Consider the following 18,845-nt stretch of genomic DNA (forward strand, 5'->3'; position numbering starts at 1 on the left):
AAAAGAAACAAGTATAAGGATTAAAATGGGTAAGAATAACAACTTTGCAAAAAGATGAAAGATAGGCAAGGTGATGTTACAGCAGAGGCATTTCACACAAGGGACAACACTGAAGTTCCTGTATTCAATTGCTGGATGAAATTTCCAGGAAACTGTGCCATCAACATTCAGCTGTGAAAAGGTTCATTGTGAGGACATCAATCAGCATTTGCCAGTCTTTCAATTATAAGAAGTCAATCATGGGCTTGCACATGGTTCCGAGGAACCTTGGCAAGTTGGTGTAAAACCAAAAACTACAAGGGAAACATTGCAATAAGTTCAAAAGCAACATACTTTTATCCACTTCGGTTCCCCACACTCTTGCAGAACACTGGGCTTTCAATGTACCTCAATAAACCAGTTAGTCTTAGATCTTTTGTATGCACAACCCGCACCTTTGTCCTTATATTTTATATGTAAACATACAGATACATAAAAAGGGCTCAGAAAATGTAATAAATGTTACTCTGTGGATGTGAAAAATCACCTGCACCTAAAGAACATCTATATTTTCCCCAATCAACTTCTAAGCAACTATAATTTTAACCAGAAGTCCATTTCCTACAAATGTCATACTGAACTTTCAACTCACAAAATATAAAACTTTTAACAGTAAAATTAAATAAAAAAATGGAAAATTGGAACTGTGATAGTTTCAGAGTATTCTCTGCTATGATGTGGTTTGCCATTTTCTCTTAAAATAGAAGTACTGTATCCTAAATTTAAAATGACAATAATAGCTTTCATATAACTGGTGTATTTTTAAGAGATCTAGAAGTGGAAAACAAAACACACACATACACTTTCTCTCTTTTTTTTTGTACTGTACTACTAGAGAAAAATTCAACAAGATGTTGAATAACTTCTTGCATATTCAGGTATTAAAAACACACTGTTAGAGAACTGAAACTCTTTAGAGCAAAATAAGGATGACAACATTTATTTATATAGGGTATACAGAATACAGTTTCTAAACTACTTACACAGACCACTTGGCTATTTTAAGAAAAGCACAATATTGTATTTTCTGCAAATACAGGTGTACGGATTAAAGCCAGAAACTTGTATATGGTGGTCCAAAGTGCAACACAGAAACATCTTGCTGGTCTAGCAAACCTTATGAATATGAATTTGCTAAATGCTTTACAGATTACTTCAGACAATGCTAAGTGCCATAATACCTTCAACCTCTATGAGAAGGCTGAAAGAATGCTGAATTTCCACTGGTCGGCAGTTGCTATCAAAAATGTTTAACAGAGTGCCCACATTTAAGAAAATTCTAATAATTTAGCTCTATCTGGGAGCTCCTTTCTAAATATTGTATGTGCCAATAAAGACAAAGGACAAAGACTTGTTTGCTGTTCCCAGGCTCTATCTGAAATCTTCTGGATTGAAAGCTTAGCTGCAGTGCTCCATCCCTTTACATATTTAAAAGCAGAACAGGAGGAAGAGGTTTTAAACAAAACACAATGTCAGATATTCTATGTAATTATTTTAGACATTAATTCTTTTCTTTTGCCTAATTTTCAGTTTTCAGTCTGTATCAATACACAAAGAAACTGAATACAGATAATTGGCATTTGACTAACACTAAGTGTGCACACACTGGACAGGATGTGCACCATTCCCTCTAACAAAATGCAATAAACTTTAAAACTCATCAATACACATCTGCCAAATGAGCAGTTCCTGACGTGTAACATATTTTTAAAACCCCCAAAGAATCATAAATTCTAAAATGGAACTAACCTTCAGGATTTTATAGGCACTACCCATAGAGGTAACCTTATGGTTGGCATGAGAGCCACCAAGCTTGCAAAGATGACAAACAGGCCTTCTGCAAACTTCACAGTACATGTTGACTTTTTCCATTTCATGCTCTGGACACATTAGTACCTACATAAAGAAAATAAATCAATAAGTCAAACACAAATCACTTAGTAACAGAAAAAATTAAGACTAGGCACATATTATAAAACAAAAGGCATTAGACACATAAAGCAGTTACAACATAAGATTATAATAACAATGATACATTAATCAAAGAATAGAAATAAATAAAACTATGATTGGAGACCAAGTGTGTGAACTGAGGAGAAGTATCTAATGCAAATGGTATTTGCAGAGTATTCCATCAAGACAAATCACCACAAACAAAAATATGTTGCACAAACGTTTACAAGGGTACAACCTTGACAGCAGCATTAATGTGTTATCAAAATACCTGTTTAAAAAAAACAAAAAAACTGTCACGTAGTTTCATCATAGTCTAAAAATGTGTCTGGTTGTATTGGTGTTTTATAATATGTACCACTATATTGATATGTAGAAGCATAGGACAAAAAAAACCTATCACCCATCATGAACTCTGAGAACATAGTGGCAACCAAAGAAATAATGAGACAGTCACTGCACTGCAGCACACACAATAGAACAAATATTTCCAACTTGCTTTTCCCAAATCTATTGCCAGACAAGTGGTTCTATTTAATAAGCTGGGTCACTTCACTAAAGACCTTTCTCAACTTTTCTGCTATCTACTGAGACTTTGAATTATTTTCATTTTACATACTCATTTATTCTTAAATATAAAAAAAAATATGTATTTCAAAAAACGTCTAGACCCTAGGAAAGATACATTTTACTTGATATTTATGGGAACTCCTTGAGATTGTGGGGAAAAAAGGCTATAATAACTTCGAAAAGTGAAATATTTTGATTTGAAAAAAAAAACAAAAAAAAAACAACACGCTATATTCCAGACAGCGGTAAAGGTAAAAAAAATTAAAAAAAAAAAAGCAAATATACATGTGGACTGCAAAAACTGAGCAACATGTTTCACCACACAGAGGACTGAAAAATTAATATTATAACATTAGATTCTTAAAAATAGCATCTACCTGCAAATTCAAGAGCTTGTTTGTACTGGGGAAGGTTGGTAATGGTTGCTAAGTGAGAAAAAGGGACATTTTGGAAGTTTGTGGAGCATTCTTAATCATGATATGGAAATGTGTACACTGCCATTTGAAATAGGCAGATTACCTTAGGGAGAAAGATTATATTGACCAGGATCATGAACATTTAGACTATGATCCTATCTGGATCCAATTGTATTGATTCAAATTTGATTTGCGATTTCAAAAAAACACATTGTGTAGTACATTCCCCACAAAAATAAATGAGTACATGGAAAATTCAAGGTGCAAAAAGATGGCTTTGTTATCTACCTAAATCCTTTTTGCACTTGGCAAAACCTTGTTTGTTAAACTTAACCAAATGTCTCTTTTAAAAAAAAAAAAAAAAAACACAGGACAACATATTACACAATCTATTCTTAATATGCAGAAAAAATGTATTCTAACTTGATTACTTTGCTACCCGCATGCTGTTAAAGAACTGGGAATGCTATAATAACGTAGCTGGACACACTAATCTGGTACCTATTAACATAACACAGCACAGAGTGCAACAATACTTCAATTAAATATTAAGATACTACAAACACTGCCAACAAACAGTTAACAAGCCTAAGTACAGCAAATGAGAACATATTTGCAGTAATCCACGATGAAATAAAACACCTCAACGCAATGTACCAGATAGAAGAGAGTTCAAGAAAAGAAGGACAGTTGTAACTTCTCATCTATTTTCTTAATGTCACAAAGGCTCTTTAATAGGAAACTTTCACCTAGAAAGTTTAACGAACCCTCAGTATAGCTGTGTATCCATCTTTAATCACTGGTAAGGAGTGGCATCTCAAATTTATTAAGCACTGCTGGACAGCACTAGCTGATGCTTTTGTCTCCTAAGCATGACATCAATTCTGTTTATTAAATCTGACAGCACTCTACAAGAATAGGGCACTGCAAACCATTTAATGAGGGCCTGAATAGTACTGTTCAGATTTTTTTCTAGAATTTGAATTGAAAATGGTTCTCTTGCCTCAGTTATAAAAGGATACTAATTGCAAATCATCACTGACAACATATACAGTATCATTACAATTAAGACGATTTGCATTCTATCTATAACAATTTTTTTTGGCGGAATTATTTTCTCTTTGCTTTGACATATTCATAAAGAGTTGAACATGCTATTATATGTTTACGTTACAATGGGTGTGTTATCCAAGAAATTTCCTAAGACAGTGGTGCCTAGGTGCTAATGCAGACTGTTAATTGGATGTATCAGAACTACTTGACAAGTTAACTGAGCAAATTTCTTTATGCAATACTTGTTGCTCTCCCCTCCCAGGATTAATATTTGTTCACTGGAACCAATTACTCTTGAACATGCTACATACAATTGCACATGAGTACAAGATTATTGCTTATTCTAGTGACTTGGAATTTGTTGGTGGTCATTTTAACTTTACTGTTCTTTAACTTGTTACATGCAGCACTGACATTTACAGGCTGTGCATTTATCTGCTCCAAGGAATGAACTAAATGTTTTAAGCACTGTAGAGATAACAGATGAAACAAAACATTTTGAATTATGTACCTCCTCTATGGTCTGTGGGGACCCTTTTAGTAAGCTATGCAAATGTTTAAATGGGCGTACAGCATGTCATTGCTCCTGGCTTGTGTTGTGCTGTTCGACTTGCGACATTCAGGCAAGCCCCAGACCTGACAGCAGCGGCAAACAGCAATAGATCACCACACAGAACACATTAAATGTATGGTATTCCAACTCTCTATAAATCCTAAGATTTATACTTGATATCACTTTCATGACGAAATGCGTTAATGTTACATTTTAGAGATAAATCGTTAATTTAATTTAAATAATGAATACTGTTAATAATTACACACAGGGGGGTGACACTGTGGCAGAGCGGTAGCACTGCTGTCTCGCAGGGAGTCACGTCGCTGGTATTCTCTGCCTGGAGTTTGCATGTTTTCCTTCTGGGTTTCCACAGTGTGCTCTGGTTTCCTTCCAAAGATATGCAGCATTGGTGACACTAAAATGACACTAGTGTATGCGAGTGCTTGCATTCATCTTGCGATGAGCTGATGCCCGTCCAGGGATTGTTTCAGCCTCATGCTCAATGCTTGCTGGAATGGACAAATCCCTGGATTGATGGATTTAATCATTAAACATCCTTTTCAGAGATATTGCGGTAAGGTGTCATCGGAATTTAATGGGTGTTCCAGGCAATTCACAACACAGCGAAGCCAAACCTGTTCACCATAATAATATCTCGCACTGCCACCTGGTGGATTCCTCCAGATTTCTGTAAAGTACGCACGCAAGTATAAACAGTAAAACGCTTGCGTAGCAGGAGCATCCACTGCAGCATGCATTGCGTGAAGTATAAACCCGGCCCTAATGAATAATTACCATCCTGTCCAATTTCAGCTTTTTAGCTAAATGTAAAATAGTGTTTTTGGTTGATGAATGAGTAAGTCAACTTTGTATTTATATACTGTATATAAAAATTCTAATTATAAAAATGTACAAAAAAAGTACAGAATATTGAGTCACAATTTATGTATTATTCCAACTCTCAGAACAGTTTATTAAAATTTACATTATGACTGACCTTATTTATTTTAACATGAAATATATTTGAAGTTTTTTCTGGAACATACTATACTATAAGCATTTTTTGTTTTGCTGTAATGAGTATGACCATTATGTAAATATTATACGTATACCACAAATTAGTTGCTTTAATGAAATTGAAAATTAATTTCTTTAATTACTGTAGAACTTTAACCAAAATCAAACAGATTACAAAGGTTCAACAAAAGATATTTGCATAAAAAAATATGTACATAATAACCATTTCAAGTGAGCTTAACCCAATGCACAACCATAGCAGATTGGAGCCTATTCCTGGTTACTGCACAAGTCCATCATAGGAAGCAGGGTCCAAGCTAGTTCCAACATACATATCTTTGGGAATATGGGAGAAAAATCTTACAAAACACAGCAAGAATATACAAACTCTAGATGGAAAAACATTGGGCATAAGATTTGAGCTCAAGGTGCATCAGGCAGCAGTGGTAACTATTGTACCAGGAGGTTATCATTTTATACATACATACCTAATACTTGAATAACTGTCTTAAATATATTACACATAAAGCCATTTATAACATTCAAAATTCTACGTGGCCAGACCAAGCACAACAAAAACATATTCAAATTTAAATTATTAACTTTTAAACTAACTGCTCACAGGCTGAAGACAAAAAGAGATCAACATTTGTCAAAGAAAAAAAACACACACATCATAGCCATACAATGAGTCAAATACTATGCCTGTACCAAGACATTGAATGAGAATTCAAAAAATGTGTATGATTATATTAAATGAATTTTAGATTTTTGGGGTCAGGTTCAGTTAGCAACCAGCAAAATGTCCTGAAATTATTATCGAAATGCATGACACATTGAGCTGGATTTGTTTTAAGCAATTTATTTACATGAAGTTTCTTTTATAAAATTAAGTTTTTGTTTTTTTTTAAAAATAAGATTACAAAAGAATTGAGAAAATAAGGCTTCAATTAAAAGGATAAATCAATGTCACCTATTTTATTGAAGGAAAAAAGGACTGCCTGCTTCATACAAACCATTCTGCCCTATACTATGAACAGATGGTCATATCGAGTACCCATGGAATCTAATCCCTCAGCTGCAATAACGGAAGAGGTTTTATTACACAACAATGCTGAGCCTCTTTTCTGAAAAATAAAGTGCATTGGAAGAGAAGGGGAAAACAAAAACAAACAAAAAAAAACACACACTCACACTGTCGATTACAAAGGATTTCAAGCATACTCATAATTGAGCAGCACGGAACCAAACAAATATTGCATTTCTACTTCTGTACCCACATCCACTAATTTAAGTCCATTCATTCAGGCCTCTATTCTACAAGGTTATCGTTTAATTTGTGACTTTAATACAGTGTTGTCATTGTGAGGGGAAAAAAGCAATTCTGTGTAAGCACTACATATTATTTAGGCATAATCATTATGGCCATACGGTAGCTGCTAATGATGTCTATCAAATCTTAACAATGCTGCCCTCAACTGTGATATTAACCTTTCCTGTTTCAGTGCCTGCTGGGGGTGGAGCAAAAAAGCTGGTGCAAATTTAAGAACCGAATTGCCTGCATTGGTCAATAGCATGCATTGCATGAATTACATACACAATAGTGAATATATTTATAGCATGTGCCTGTAAAGCATTGGATATTATAATTTGTCAAAAAGAAGATTAATAAAATTCCAGACACAGTATAATAATAACAGGATGTTACCTGTAGATTTTTTAACCACATTTCCCACCGATTACCACAAAGATGATCACGGCAACAGTCCATTAGTTTTCTACAAGCTACTGCTTTTACAGTGCACCGTTTATTACATAGTTTTTTGATCTGCCCAACTATCAGTACAAAATGTATACAGCAGGATACCTAATTAAATTGCTAAGTAAAGTAAGTCTTCAAAAAAAAAAAAAAAAAAAAAAAAAAAAAAAAACAGATGGAGAGTAAAAAAGGCAGAATATATTTTTCAGGTGAACGGGCAAATAACTCAAGGCTGCTATGCACTCCACCTCATGTTAAATCACTACATCACTTCTGCTGACTAATATTTAAGGTGGCAAAATGTTGTACATGTTGTAAACTGACTGTACTCAGGCTTGTGTAACCAAATAGGACAGTCAGTCTTGAGCAATTGTGGATTGTATTTGTTATAATGCATTATTATGGATACCATACCATGTCCATTTCTAACACTATGTGATGAAACTAAATTAACAAACAAGCCCGTTTAATTATAGTGTTTGTTGTAAGAGCAAAATAAGGAAAAAATTATATATATAAAATAATATATAACGGGGATGGGGAAGACTCCAATAAACACAAGTGTATCCCTAATGATATTTTAATTTTGCCCTCTTCAAATAAGCTGCTATAAACAGTGAATTCTATCAATTTAATTAATGCAAAACTCGAAGGTTTATTTTCCCCCAAGAATCAAATAAAAACATTTCCCTTCATCACATGGCCACTGGTTTTATATCATCTTACCTTATGACGGTTTACATTACTGTTCAACACTCACTCAGAAACTTAAACATGTTCATAAATAAAGATATTATATGCACATTAGAAGGTAGATGCTGCTTCACATTTTGGGTTTTAACTGCATTACATGTGTAAACTTTCACAGTACTTTAATTGCATCTATTTTATATTTGTCACAGATAATTAAAAACACTGTAAACTGTAGTGACTTTAACACAAAGGATTTCCAGACAAAACCTTTCCTCAGAGCCCTGTGCTTTGTCTAACTCTTTAGATATGCTCAAAATTATGAAATGTTCATATAAACAACATGTCTACAGTTAACTTGCCTTACACCTCTTTTGAGCCCAGATTAGGATGCTGGGAGAGGAAACTGTATTTATAGCATAACAGAACAAGTCAGAATCAGCATTAATGTCAAGGTTGTACAAACAAGCAAATAACTCAAAAATGCAGCTGCACTTATACATTGCTTAGTCAATAAAAATAATTATAATAGTGAGGCAAATAGAAATTATTCATATAGGCAAGAATTGTTAAAGCTGTTTTTATGAAAAAGAGGACATTTTAATAAAAGTTAACTTTGTAACTCAATGTCACTGAAACAGAATAGGTTAAGCTACATGGCATTTCCAAAAAAAATAATTTTGGTGAAAAATGTACTTTCTTTACCTTTGGTCTAAAATTGGTGGTTGGCCCCACATACTCATGCTGAGCTTTTGGGGTTCCCCATGGATGGTGCACCTTAAAGCATTCGTTGCAGTAGCTTGCCTTACAGTCCAAGCAACTCTTGGTTGCCTCCTGGATAGGAGGTTTGCATAGGTTACACATAATAGCGACAGCAGCCCTTGCAGCTTGTCTATATCTCTCTACAATTGTTTCCAAAGTGAAATTGCGGAACAAGCCACTGATGCCACGCTCTCCAAGGTCAATATCATGCTGGCATCCTGGACAAGGAAATGTGGTAATTCGTGGTGTCAGGGAGTTCCTTTTCCATCCAGAAGGGGTACTGGACCCTAATTTGAAAGGCAATAAAAACCAGACAAAAAAAAAAAAAAAAGTTGAAATAATTGTAAAAATACACCACCATAAACTACACTTCATTAAAACAAAATAACAGAAAGAACAAAGTTTCACACTGTCACAATGACATGGGCAAGTAACAGAGTATGATTCCAGAGGTTCACTTTCGGATTTTGTTTATACCAATTTTAAATAATAATAAAAAAAACTGATAGTGTGTTTCAATGTATTATTTCTGCCTTAATTACAAGGGAGGCAAGTTTAATAAATCTGTTTAAATATAACTAAATATTACAAAATGCAGTTTAAAGATATTTCAAAATTTCAGCATATGAAAGTATAGCAATGAGTGTAATTCTTGATTTTTCAAAATTTTATTGGTATGACTTGCACCCCAAGTTCCCCAGATATGTTCTGGTTGTTGCAACTCTAAACTGGATTAAGCAGGTGTGACAATGAAAGAACATACTGTATGAACTGTTGGAAAACCACCTTGTTTATATCTCTGTAAACCGACCTATTGAATGCGGACTATAGAATTCTACAAATTGGGTGTCAAACAAAAAAAAACCACAGTTCACATAATATGCAATGACCAGAACATTTCACTGTAATGTTTCAATGGTCATAAATACATTTTAAAAGTGGCTATGAACCTCTTTAAATGAGTAGCAATGTATGTAATTATGGTTAAGTGCCAAGTTAAACTCAGGAGTGGCTTGTAATGAACTACTTTGCAGTTCTATGCCCAAAGAACGCTTAGGACAGTATTCTGTGGCCATATAGTGGATAAGATAATAGTATGCTGTAAAAAAAATCATTAATATTTCTATACATTTTGCCACTCTACCGTAACTCAATAATCATGAGTGGGGCAGAGCCTTCAACCGAAACATAATAGGATGTAAATGAGAAGCTGTAAAGCTAGCTTTAGAACAATCAAACTGAACCATTAGTTGAATCAAGTTATAATGAGGACAATGTGAAATGGTCACCAGATGCTGACACTGATAGTGAAATTGTTGCATATAGCACTATACAACAGAAACACTGTCATATGCCTGGTGAATTCAGCCACCTGAAGGTTGACCGTGGTGCAAGTGGGTGTATGACAAAATGACTACAATCAAGCATAAAAATGAGAAAGTCGTTAGTCCTCTGAGCAACTGTGTTATGTCAGAGGAAATATGGAAGTCACCAAAGCCTTGCACTATGGTAGACTAAAAAAGTATTGATTGTGTGGATCAGGCAGTCATACTACCCTCTCATTCTGTAAAAACAGAAAAAAGATATAAGTATGCAAAGAAACATGCTTTTATTGCCCTGATTTTAATGTTGGGTTGTGGGTGACTGTTTCAAAGCATGTCGCACAAAGCGTGTGTATGGCATCTCATCAGTACAGCAGTAGACACTAGAAATACCTTCCCTATTGCATTTAAACACTCCTCCTAAAAGTGGGGATAAACTGGTGGAAAAGCCCATACACCCCTTGTATGATAGTTTTTTTAGATCAGTGGGAAAATCCGACTAAAAACCCTCCTTACAAAATGGTGTGCAGAATAATGAGAATCAACAAAGAGTCACAAAATTTCTTTTGGTTTTAATTGAAAGGAGGAAGTGAAACTTCTGTGTATTAAGAGTCAGATGATGTGATATATTAGATAGGGTGATAGAATCAGAAAAAAGTATAAAAGATGATGAATGATTTAAATCTGGGCCAGCTCCATGGGAGGAAGCATTCGTGCAAAATAATGGAATGTTCTGCACTCTCATCTGGACTCCTTAAGTGCCTTCTTTCAAGATAGAGGTAAGATTTTTTTCTTGACAATGTTTGTACAATATCTACTGTTAACAAGTTTCTATCTGTGTCTCTTTTTCCCCCCCAAAGTATTTAATTTAAAGTAACAGCTTGTATCTACGGTACTAATTTCACACATGATTTTAAACAACTCAATCATGTCACCTCCTAATGTTCAATTTGTATAATAAACTAGGACCCTGTCCTGCAGAAAGCCTAATTACTCTTCTATTTCCTCTAGTGCTGATGACATTTTTATAATATGTAGACCAACCCTGCAGACAGTAGTCGAGACCAAGACTCATGAAGGCATTATGCCTTAAGCATAACCTCCCGACTTTGAGTCCACTTATTGAGCTATAAAAACTTACTCCTAACCTTCTTAATCACTTCTGTACATTGCTTAGTTGTATAAAGTGAAATGTCCACCAAAACTCTTAGGCTCTTCTCATAAGGTAGTGGTACTCAACCTTCTGTCCTGGGGACAACATGTGTCTCCATTTTTTTGTTCCAACTGGTTTCACAATCAATCAGAGAAGTCAATTTATTTCTAATTGATCTCATTTAATTATCAGGTCTTTTTTCACCCTTTTATTCTGTATTCAGATGAGTGGTGTGCTTTTCATATCTATAAGACCTTCAGAAATGTTTGTATTTTCCTAAAGCTTTAAATGCTTAACTTGTTTTTCTATTAATCTGCCATTTTCTGTAAAGTTTGCTGGTTTAATTGTATCCTAATAATGAACAATCAGGAGAACAGTTTCACAGGCAAATTACACTAAATGCTGAAAAGGCTGCAACCACCACAAACGTGCTCACTTGTAAATAAAGGATTAAATAACCAGAACATCCAGAAGCAGACTGAAAATCACAATGATGAAAACCTTATTATATATATATATATATATATATATATATATATATATATATATATATATATATACACACACACACACACAATTTCCCCATGTAACATTTATAATAAGTGGTTGGTATTTTCTAATTTTTAAAAAATACGCTTAGTTTTGCCATTTTAAAACTACCCCAAAACATAGAAAGTAGTAAAAAAAAAAAAAAACAGCTTTAATCATCCTAGGACTCCAATTAAAAACAAAAGTTGGCTGGAATAGAAACATGTAGCCACATATGGTCCCCAAGGATTGAGTTTGAGAACCACTGTCATAAGGCTGACATTCAATTTTCAAACCTACCATTGTATACTCAGATCTAACATTCTTAATTTCTACATGTAATATTTTAAATATACATTAAATTTCAGCTACAACAAATCTGCCCCAGCCTGTATTCTGTATAGGTTCCCTTGTAATGAAGCAGCCGATTATACATTTTCAACTATTCCAGCTAGCTGAAACATTCTTTTGTTAAACTTTTAAACTTAGGAGTTTGTTGTTTTTATCTGCCCAATGCACTTAATCACTTTTTTAAAAACTTTAAAATATTAATTTGTTATTGATCATTATGAACACTTGCCCTTTAAATAACACTGCAATGAGAAGTTCTAAATGGTTGCCTTAGTGACATCTACTAGTTATAGAAGAAGCTGGGGAACAGGGATCGGTTTTCATAAAGAAGTTTAATTTCTAGATTCTAAATTCTTAATTGCATTTTACTTTTCAAAAAAGCCTAACATTTTAGTTGCAGACAACCAAACTGTAATTCTGCTCTATTACTACACTGAAAAATAAAAGTCGCAGTTTAGACAAATGAGTCTTTAGATTCAATACAGTAGACTCTTTTTTTATACACACACACAGACACTACTGTATAATAAATATAAATAAATCTTAGTCCTTCTTACTGATATACAGTATAATCAGCAGGTATCGCCATCTTTTGCATACAGTGCAAATGAGATAGGGCCAAGTTTAGAGACTGCTCATTTCACATGTGATTTAAGCCATCAAGAACACTTTAAAGTCAACAAATAAAAAAAATGTATGAGAACATTATAACATTAGGCTACGAAAAAGTAGTATTTTAAATTATGGGTAATCTGAGAGAATCAAAGTCTATTTTTTCATCTTCAGTCTTGACACTGAGCTTCTCATTGTATTTGCAAATGCAAATTACTGAAATGGACAAAAGTAGCACACCTCCACTTCTACATTTCACTGCTGGCAGTGTTACTTTAGCCCCTTTCACATTAGTATGGCAAGCAAGGCTATAAACATGTACTGCTTTGTAATACCCACAGCAGAAAAGCAGGTTCAGTGTAATTTTTCAGAAAGAAAAGCCCAAGTACCAAAACAGAGTCCAATATTTACCAGTTTTCCTAACCTTAAAACTGTATGTTTATGTAGATCAAACTCACATGTTTTTCACTGAATAAAACAAGAAAATAAGAAAATTAAGGGACTCTGTCTGCAGTGAAGACAAACAAACAATTTAAAATACTCCTTTCATTGAGTTGGCTTTCTTAACATGGGCAATTACCTTTTCACATATTTAGACTAAATGTTTGATTGCCTGGCTCAAATCATTCTTGTATTAGGACAACTCAAAAAAGACCTGACAAAAATCACTTGAATGAAAAATGACAATGAAAAAGCGAGAGGAAAAACAAAAAATTGAAAATAGGTAGCAATTCCAACACTGCTATGTTGTGAAAAATGAATGGGATGGTGTACCAGTTTGGGGCACCTACCTGCTTTAGCAAACAATCAGAAGTCATTCACTGATTATGTGGGCTGGGTCCACCAGTGATGTTACTTATTCCATGAACTGTGAAAAGTGCATTGCTGATAAAATTGTGCAGAAGTATGGAGTATCTCGGTTTGTCTATGTTTTTCCGTAATATTAATCTGTCCCATCTGATCTTAAAATCTTAAATACTTAGTACTTTGATCAGTTTATCATATTATAACAACTCGGTTAATTTCTTTGCCTCTGGATATCTTACTCAGATCTACCCAATTCATTACAACACATGCAATATCATGTTGAATCATTAGCATCAGTAAAACGTAAACTTTCAATTTACTGCATATCAGATCCAATTATAAGAGCTCAGGAAAAACTAATGATCCTGTACGTCTAACATTCAAAAATGCATCACACAATTCCACAAAAAAAAAAAAAAAGTTTTGCATTCAAAGACAACAAAGCGAGAGAGGGGAGGGATAGGAGTATAAAATGAAGTTTGACAAATGATAACATTAGCAAGCACAAGACTAACACAATAGCAGTAGCAACAGAATGAAAAACACAAGCAGGCATGTACTGAACATGCTGTGAACACAGACATAATTCAAGCAACTGAGTACAGTACTTGGACTAGCGTTGTATGATGGATATGGATTACTTGGTGGTCAAGGTGAAACAATGTTATTAACATAGGAACAAAAAAAATTTACTTAGTCTCTTGGGTAAGCATCACAGGAAGGTAAATGGAAGATGCTGCTTGTATCACACTGTATGCTATGGCTTTCTGGTGCATCTACATTCAGTGGTGCTTTGCAGTGCAGAAAAAGAATTTAAATCAGATATAACATGGACATGCATGGCAGGGCTATTATCAATGAATGGCAACTTAAATTTTTATTGATAAAAATATTAAAGTTACTTCGATAAAGAGCCTCCAATTTTTCTTCCGCTAATGTTAATTATATAAGGGGGAAAAAAAAAAAAATGAAGTGCTGTCATAATCAGAGTCTGTATGCATGATGGGAAACAGTTTCAACTGGTCAACATATACAGAAAGAGAGAATCTAAAGTTACTTTATACTACAAACATCTGCCAGCAAAACACAAGGCAGAATTTATAATGGCAAGCATGATTTTTTTTAATCACTAATTAATACTTGCTCACTAGTGCACAATGGAGCTTGGATGTACAGACAGATTTACAAAACTTTCTTCCTTACTTGCCTGTATAGCCAAAAAACCTTTATCCAGCAAATGTTTTTTGCATATTCAAACCTCCTTCTAATGTGTCTGAACTGACATAAGCATAGTAATTACATATTAAAAAGTTAACATTAAAACCAGTTACCTTGAAATATTAATGTTTTACAAATAACATCCCATGCCACAACCTCAATTATTCAAATTAGAGTTTTGGGATATTTATTTTCTCAGAGTTAAACCATAAGGAGCAATAACTACTGTATACCTGAAAGAGTCTTAATAAGCCAATGTACACAGATTCCCCAAACAGCAAAGTTCCAAAAATAAGACATTTAATAATTCATGCTTACATTTAGATTTGGCATCTACAATGCAATAAGTAGCTTTCAGCAACCAATACGGAAGTTAGCTAAAATTAAGTGCCGCATTCTCTGAGAGGGGACATTAAGAGTATTTTAAAAAGCTGGATAAGACATGTATTATCTGCATCTAAAAATCCCTTTTAATGAACAAAACACTTACACAAGTAAGTACGAAGTTTAATGTGGAAGGCAGTAGGAGTTACAGATGTAATATAAAATTGAATACGGTGTGGGGGAATGGAGTTTACTCAAAGAAAAGTTTACAAAAATATAACATGTGCCTTCTATTTAATAAAAAAAAAAAAAAAAAAAAATGAGAAGCAAAACATCTTGAAAGTTTGTTTAAGAACTTGACCACTCAGTTTCAAAAAAAGAAATTTCAGAAGAGATAGTTCTGAAATGTAAGTGTTCACAGAAATCTGAAAGCACTATACTTACTACAGCTACAAAGAAAACTGAACCCAATTCTACCTTTCCTTCCAAATGACCGTCTTAGTGAAGCTGCAATCAACGGACAGAAAGTTGGAGTAAGAGTCAGCCAAGTAAAAATTATGCAAATCCCCAAACCCCATACATTCTTGTCGCAAGCAAAGCTGAAGAAGTAAAATGGTTTATGTACAGCAGATAAGCACACACTAGAAAAAGATTCATCTGTAACTTTCCAAATGGCAGATCCTCATTACAGATGTTTGGATCAAAGAACAAGGATGAGCTATCCTACTCATTAATTGTACAAGTCTTACAATTAAAAAACTGAATATATTTTGGATTGATATGTTTTTTCTTCTTGATCCTGTTCAAATGTAATAAATATATGATCACCACACAATTCGAAATGACTATACCTTTTATAAGGATTTGTGTCATAAGATTAGATCTTACACAAATAAATTAATAAAAACTAATCCAGGCCAGCAGGCAATTGCAAATTCTTTTGCAAACCTCAGCCTTATTTGGTGCAATCCTTCTAAATATCAGTAGGGAATTATGTGCCACTTTATACACCTTCAGTGAAGTGACAGATGCCTTCTCAAATGGGTGCTATTCTACTGCATCAGCTTTGGGTTTGTGCATCAGACAGGTTTTGAATAAGATAGTGAACAACATTTGAAATCTAGGAAGACAAAGCTGAAATGAAAACATGAACTTTGCAAATCTGCTTCATTTATAGGCTTCACTGTTAAAAAAAAAAAAATAAAATAAGTCAAGTTAGTATGCATCAGGTTAAGGCAGAAATTGAAACAAAAAAAAAGTGAACATAAAGACTTTTAAAAAAGTAATAGAATAGTCATTCTATATAAATGATGGAAATGTTGAATCAAATTACTCTAAAAATTAGGGAAAGAAAATGAACAGTCAGACAATTTGCATTTCTTTGGTAACAACAGTGTGGATTTAATGCAACAGTTTTATTAACCGGTAGTTTGTTTCTGCTTTAAAAGAAAAATTGTTTGAATTCTTGATCTTCTGTTGAAGCTCTTTAGCAGAAGACATTCTGTTTTCCAAAATTATTATGCATATGTAGAGCTTTCCTCAACAGCATTCCATGTTTGGTATTACACCAAGCATTAAAAATAAAAACAAAAAAAAAACTAATGCCATATGTTAAAGAATGAATTCTGTGCATGAAGCAATGTTTTGGTGCGGTTAACACAAAACATTTTAACCCACAAAGTGGGCAGAAATGTGAAAAGCGTTATGGTAGACTATTCTGAATACATATAGAGCAATGAGAGTCCAAATAACATCACCTCTATTTTTCCTATATCAAAATGATGGCCAGTCCAGTCAGGAAGAGGTCATTTTAACCTGTAAAACAAAATCCCCTTGGAGCACAGATGCTGCATTAATGTGCTTTTTGCTCAGTTAAAAGGGTCACTTTACAGAAGAAATTAAATATGGACTAGAGAAATTAAATTTAAAACGTTTGTGCCAAAATTGGTGACAGTGTTATTCAATGAATAAAAGGAATTAACTGAATTATCTAATACAACCATACTAGCCATTAAGCAGTTTTCTATTAAAGGGTGCATATATTATAATTACACAGAGATTTCAAAGACTAAAAACCTACCATCCACATTTTTTTCTGAATGCCTTTCCTATCTTCTCCCACATAGAGCTCTGGGGAAACAAACCCTACCCCAGCAACAGAGGGCAGAAATTAAACTCAAATGGGGCTCCAGCCCATAACATGATAAACCTTTCCACTTATACTGGATTAAATTTGCTTAGACGTTTAAGTGGCATCACTAGTCATCTGGGAAGTAAGAGGTGGTCAGGGTATGGAGATAAACCTATGCAAATGGAGGGAGAATGTGCAGACTACACACAGGCAAGGTCCTGCCAAGAAAAAAAATGGGTCACTGAAGCTGTGCATAAGAAGTTATAAACACTATGTTGAAATCACCAAAGCCTGTCAGATTAGTTAAAAAAAAAAAAAAGACTTACTTTTATCAATTTTCTAATGTAAGCATATGTTACAGGGCCTACACAATGTAAACGTGGTATTCGATTGTAGTCTAGGCTGGGCTATTGCAATGCAATTCTGACCATATTGGTCTACTACATGTTGAACTTTATGATTCTAGAATACCTATTTATAAATTGTGCTACGACTATATTATTCTGGATTTTCGTAACCCTCAGATTGCAGATAATATTTATAATTAAACATAACATAATTAACTGTCTACCAGGTATATCATACCCCAAGTTCTTTATAACATTCCATAAAGAGAAAAAGGAAAAAAACATTAATAATTAGTGCGACTAATGCAGTGTCATGGAAAGTAGCTTTCACATTAATCAACACAAAACACTGGATGATGAAATTGTACATATAGTATTAGCATGCACAAGTATCAACTAAGATCAAATATAGTACTTGAAAAAATGGTTACATTATTCACTTATATTTTTTGTTAAAAATAGGGTGAAAATACCTTTACATTTTTAAAACTAAGACATACTACTAAGAAATAATCATGCCCTATAATATCTCATTCTACAAAGCTAAAAACAAGCTAAAACAGAGTTGTTGAAATGTCTTGATTAGCACCAACAATAACTTGTTATGAAGGAAAGCATTAAATTACTCAACTGTGGGCTTGCTTTGACCATGAATTGCACAGTTGTAACAGGTTACAATTTAGACTTTCAACTCTAAAAATATCACATTCCCCATGAGAGTTTCAATACAGTATCAAACTGTATTCAACACAGTAGCCATTTACAAATGCCAAAACACACCAACAGAAATGAATAACAGTATAAAGTAACAGTTAAAGGCTTAAGATAATCATAGTTATGATAATCATAGTCACTTACCAGAATTTAAATTAAAAAAGTGTACCATAATTCATAATGCATTTCTTTTTTTTAATATATTTGCTGTAAAATGTTAAAAAAAAAAAAAAAAAACACTCTCTCCCATAATACTCTATTTTATATCTGATTTTATACTGCTATTGTGGAACGTTAAGATCCACGCCCCAAGTGCAATCAGCATACAAGGAGGTAGTCTTTATACTTCACCTTATTTCAGCATGTCACTTTTAACTGACACTTCAACATTGTGTGGAACTATTGTATATAAATAGTCTGGGGCTCAAAAAACAAAGTCTCATTTGGTTAAATATGTGATATTGTCCAAACCACTTAATCTAATCCAGGGCTATAGAGCAAGGAATGAAAATAACCCTTGAGA

At 33.8% G+C, this 18,845-nt stretch overlaps 1 protein-coding gene across 5 annotated transcripts in view; it reads right to left on the reverse strand.

Moving 5' to 3' along the window:
- Positions 1-18,845, reverse strand: part of trim36 (tripartite motif containing 36) — a 75,492-nt gene that overhangs the window by 18,120 nt on the left and 38,527 nt on the right. For 4 of the 5 annotated variants that reach the window (XM_039758947.1, XM_039758943.1, XM_039758945.1 and 1 more), the window contains 3 exons: positions 14,491-14,520; positions 8,759-9,102; positions 1,789-1,935 (listed from right to left, as the gene is read on the reverse strand). In XM_039758947.1, coding sequence (XP_039614881.1) covers positions 1,789-1,935; positions 8,759-9,102; positions 14,491-14,520 — 521 coding nt within the window. The remainder of the gene's footprint in view (positions 1-1,788; positions 1,936-8,758; positions 9,103-14,490; positions 14,521-18,845) is intronic. The other variant, XM_039758944.1, reaches the window with a different exon arrangement.

Source organism: Polypterus senegalus, chromosome 7, assembly GCF_016835505.1.
Source record: "Polypterus senegalus isolate Bchr_013 chromosome 7, ASM1683550v1, whole genome shotgun sequence".
Taxonomy (NCBI): Eukaryota; Metazoa; Chordata; class Cladistia; order Polypteriformes; family Polypteridae; genus Polypterus; species Polypterus senegalus.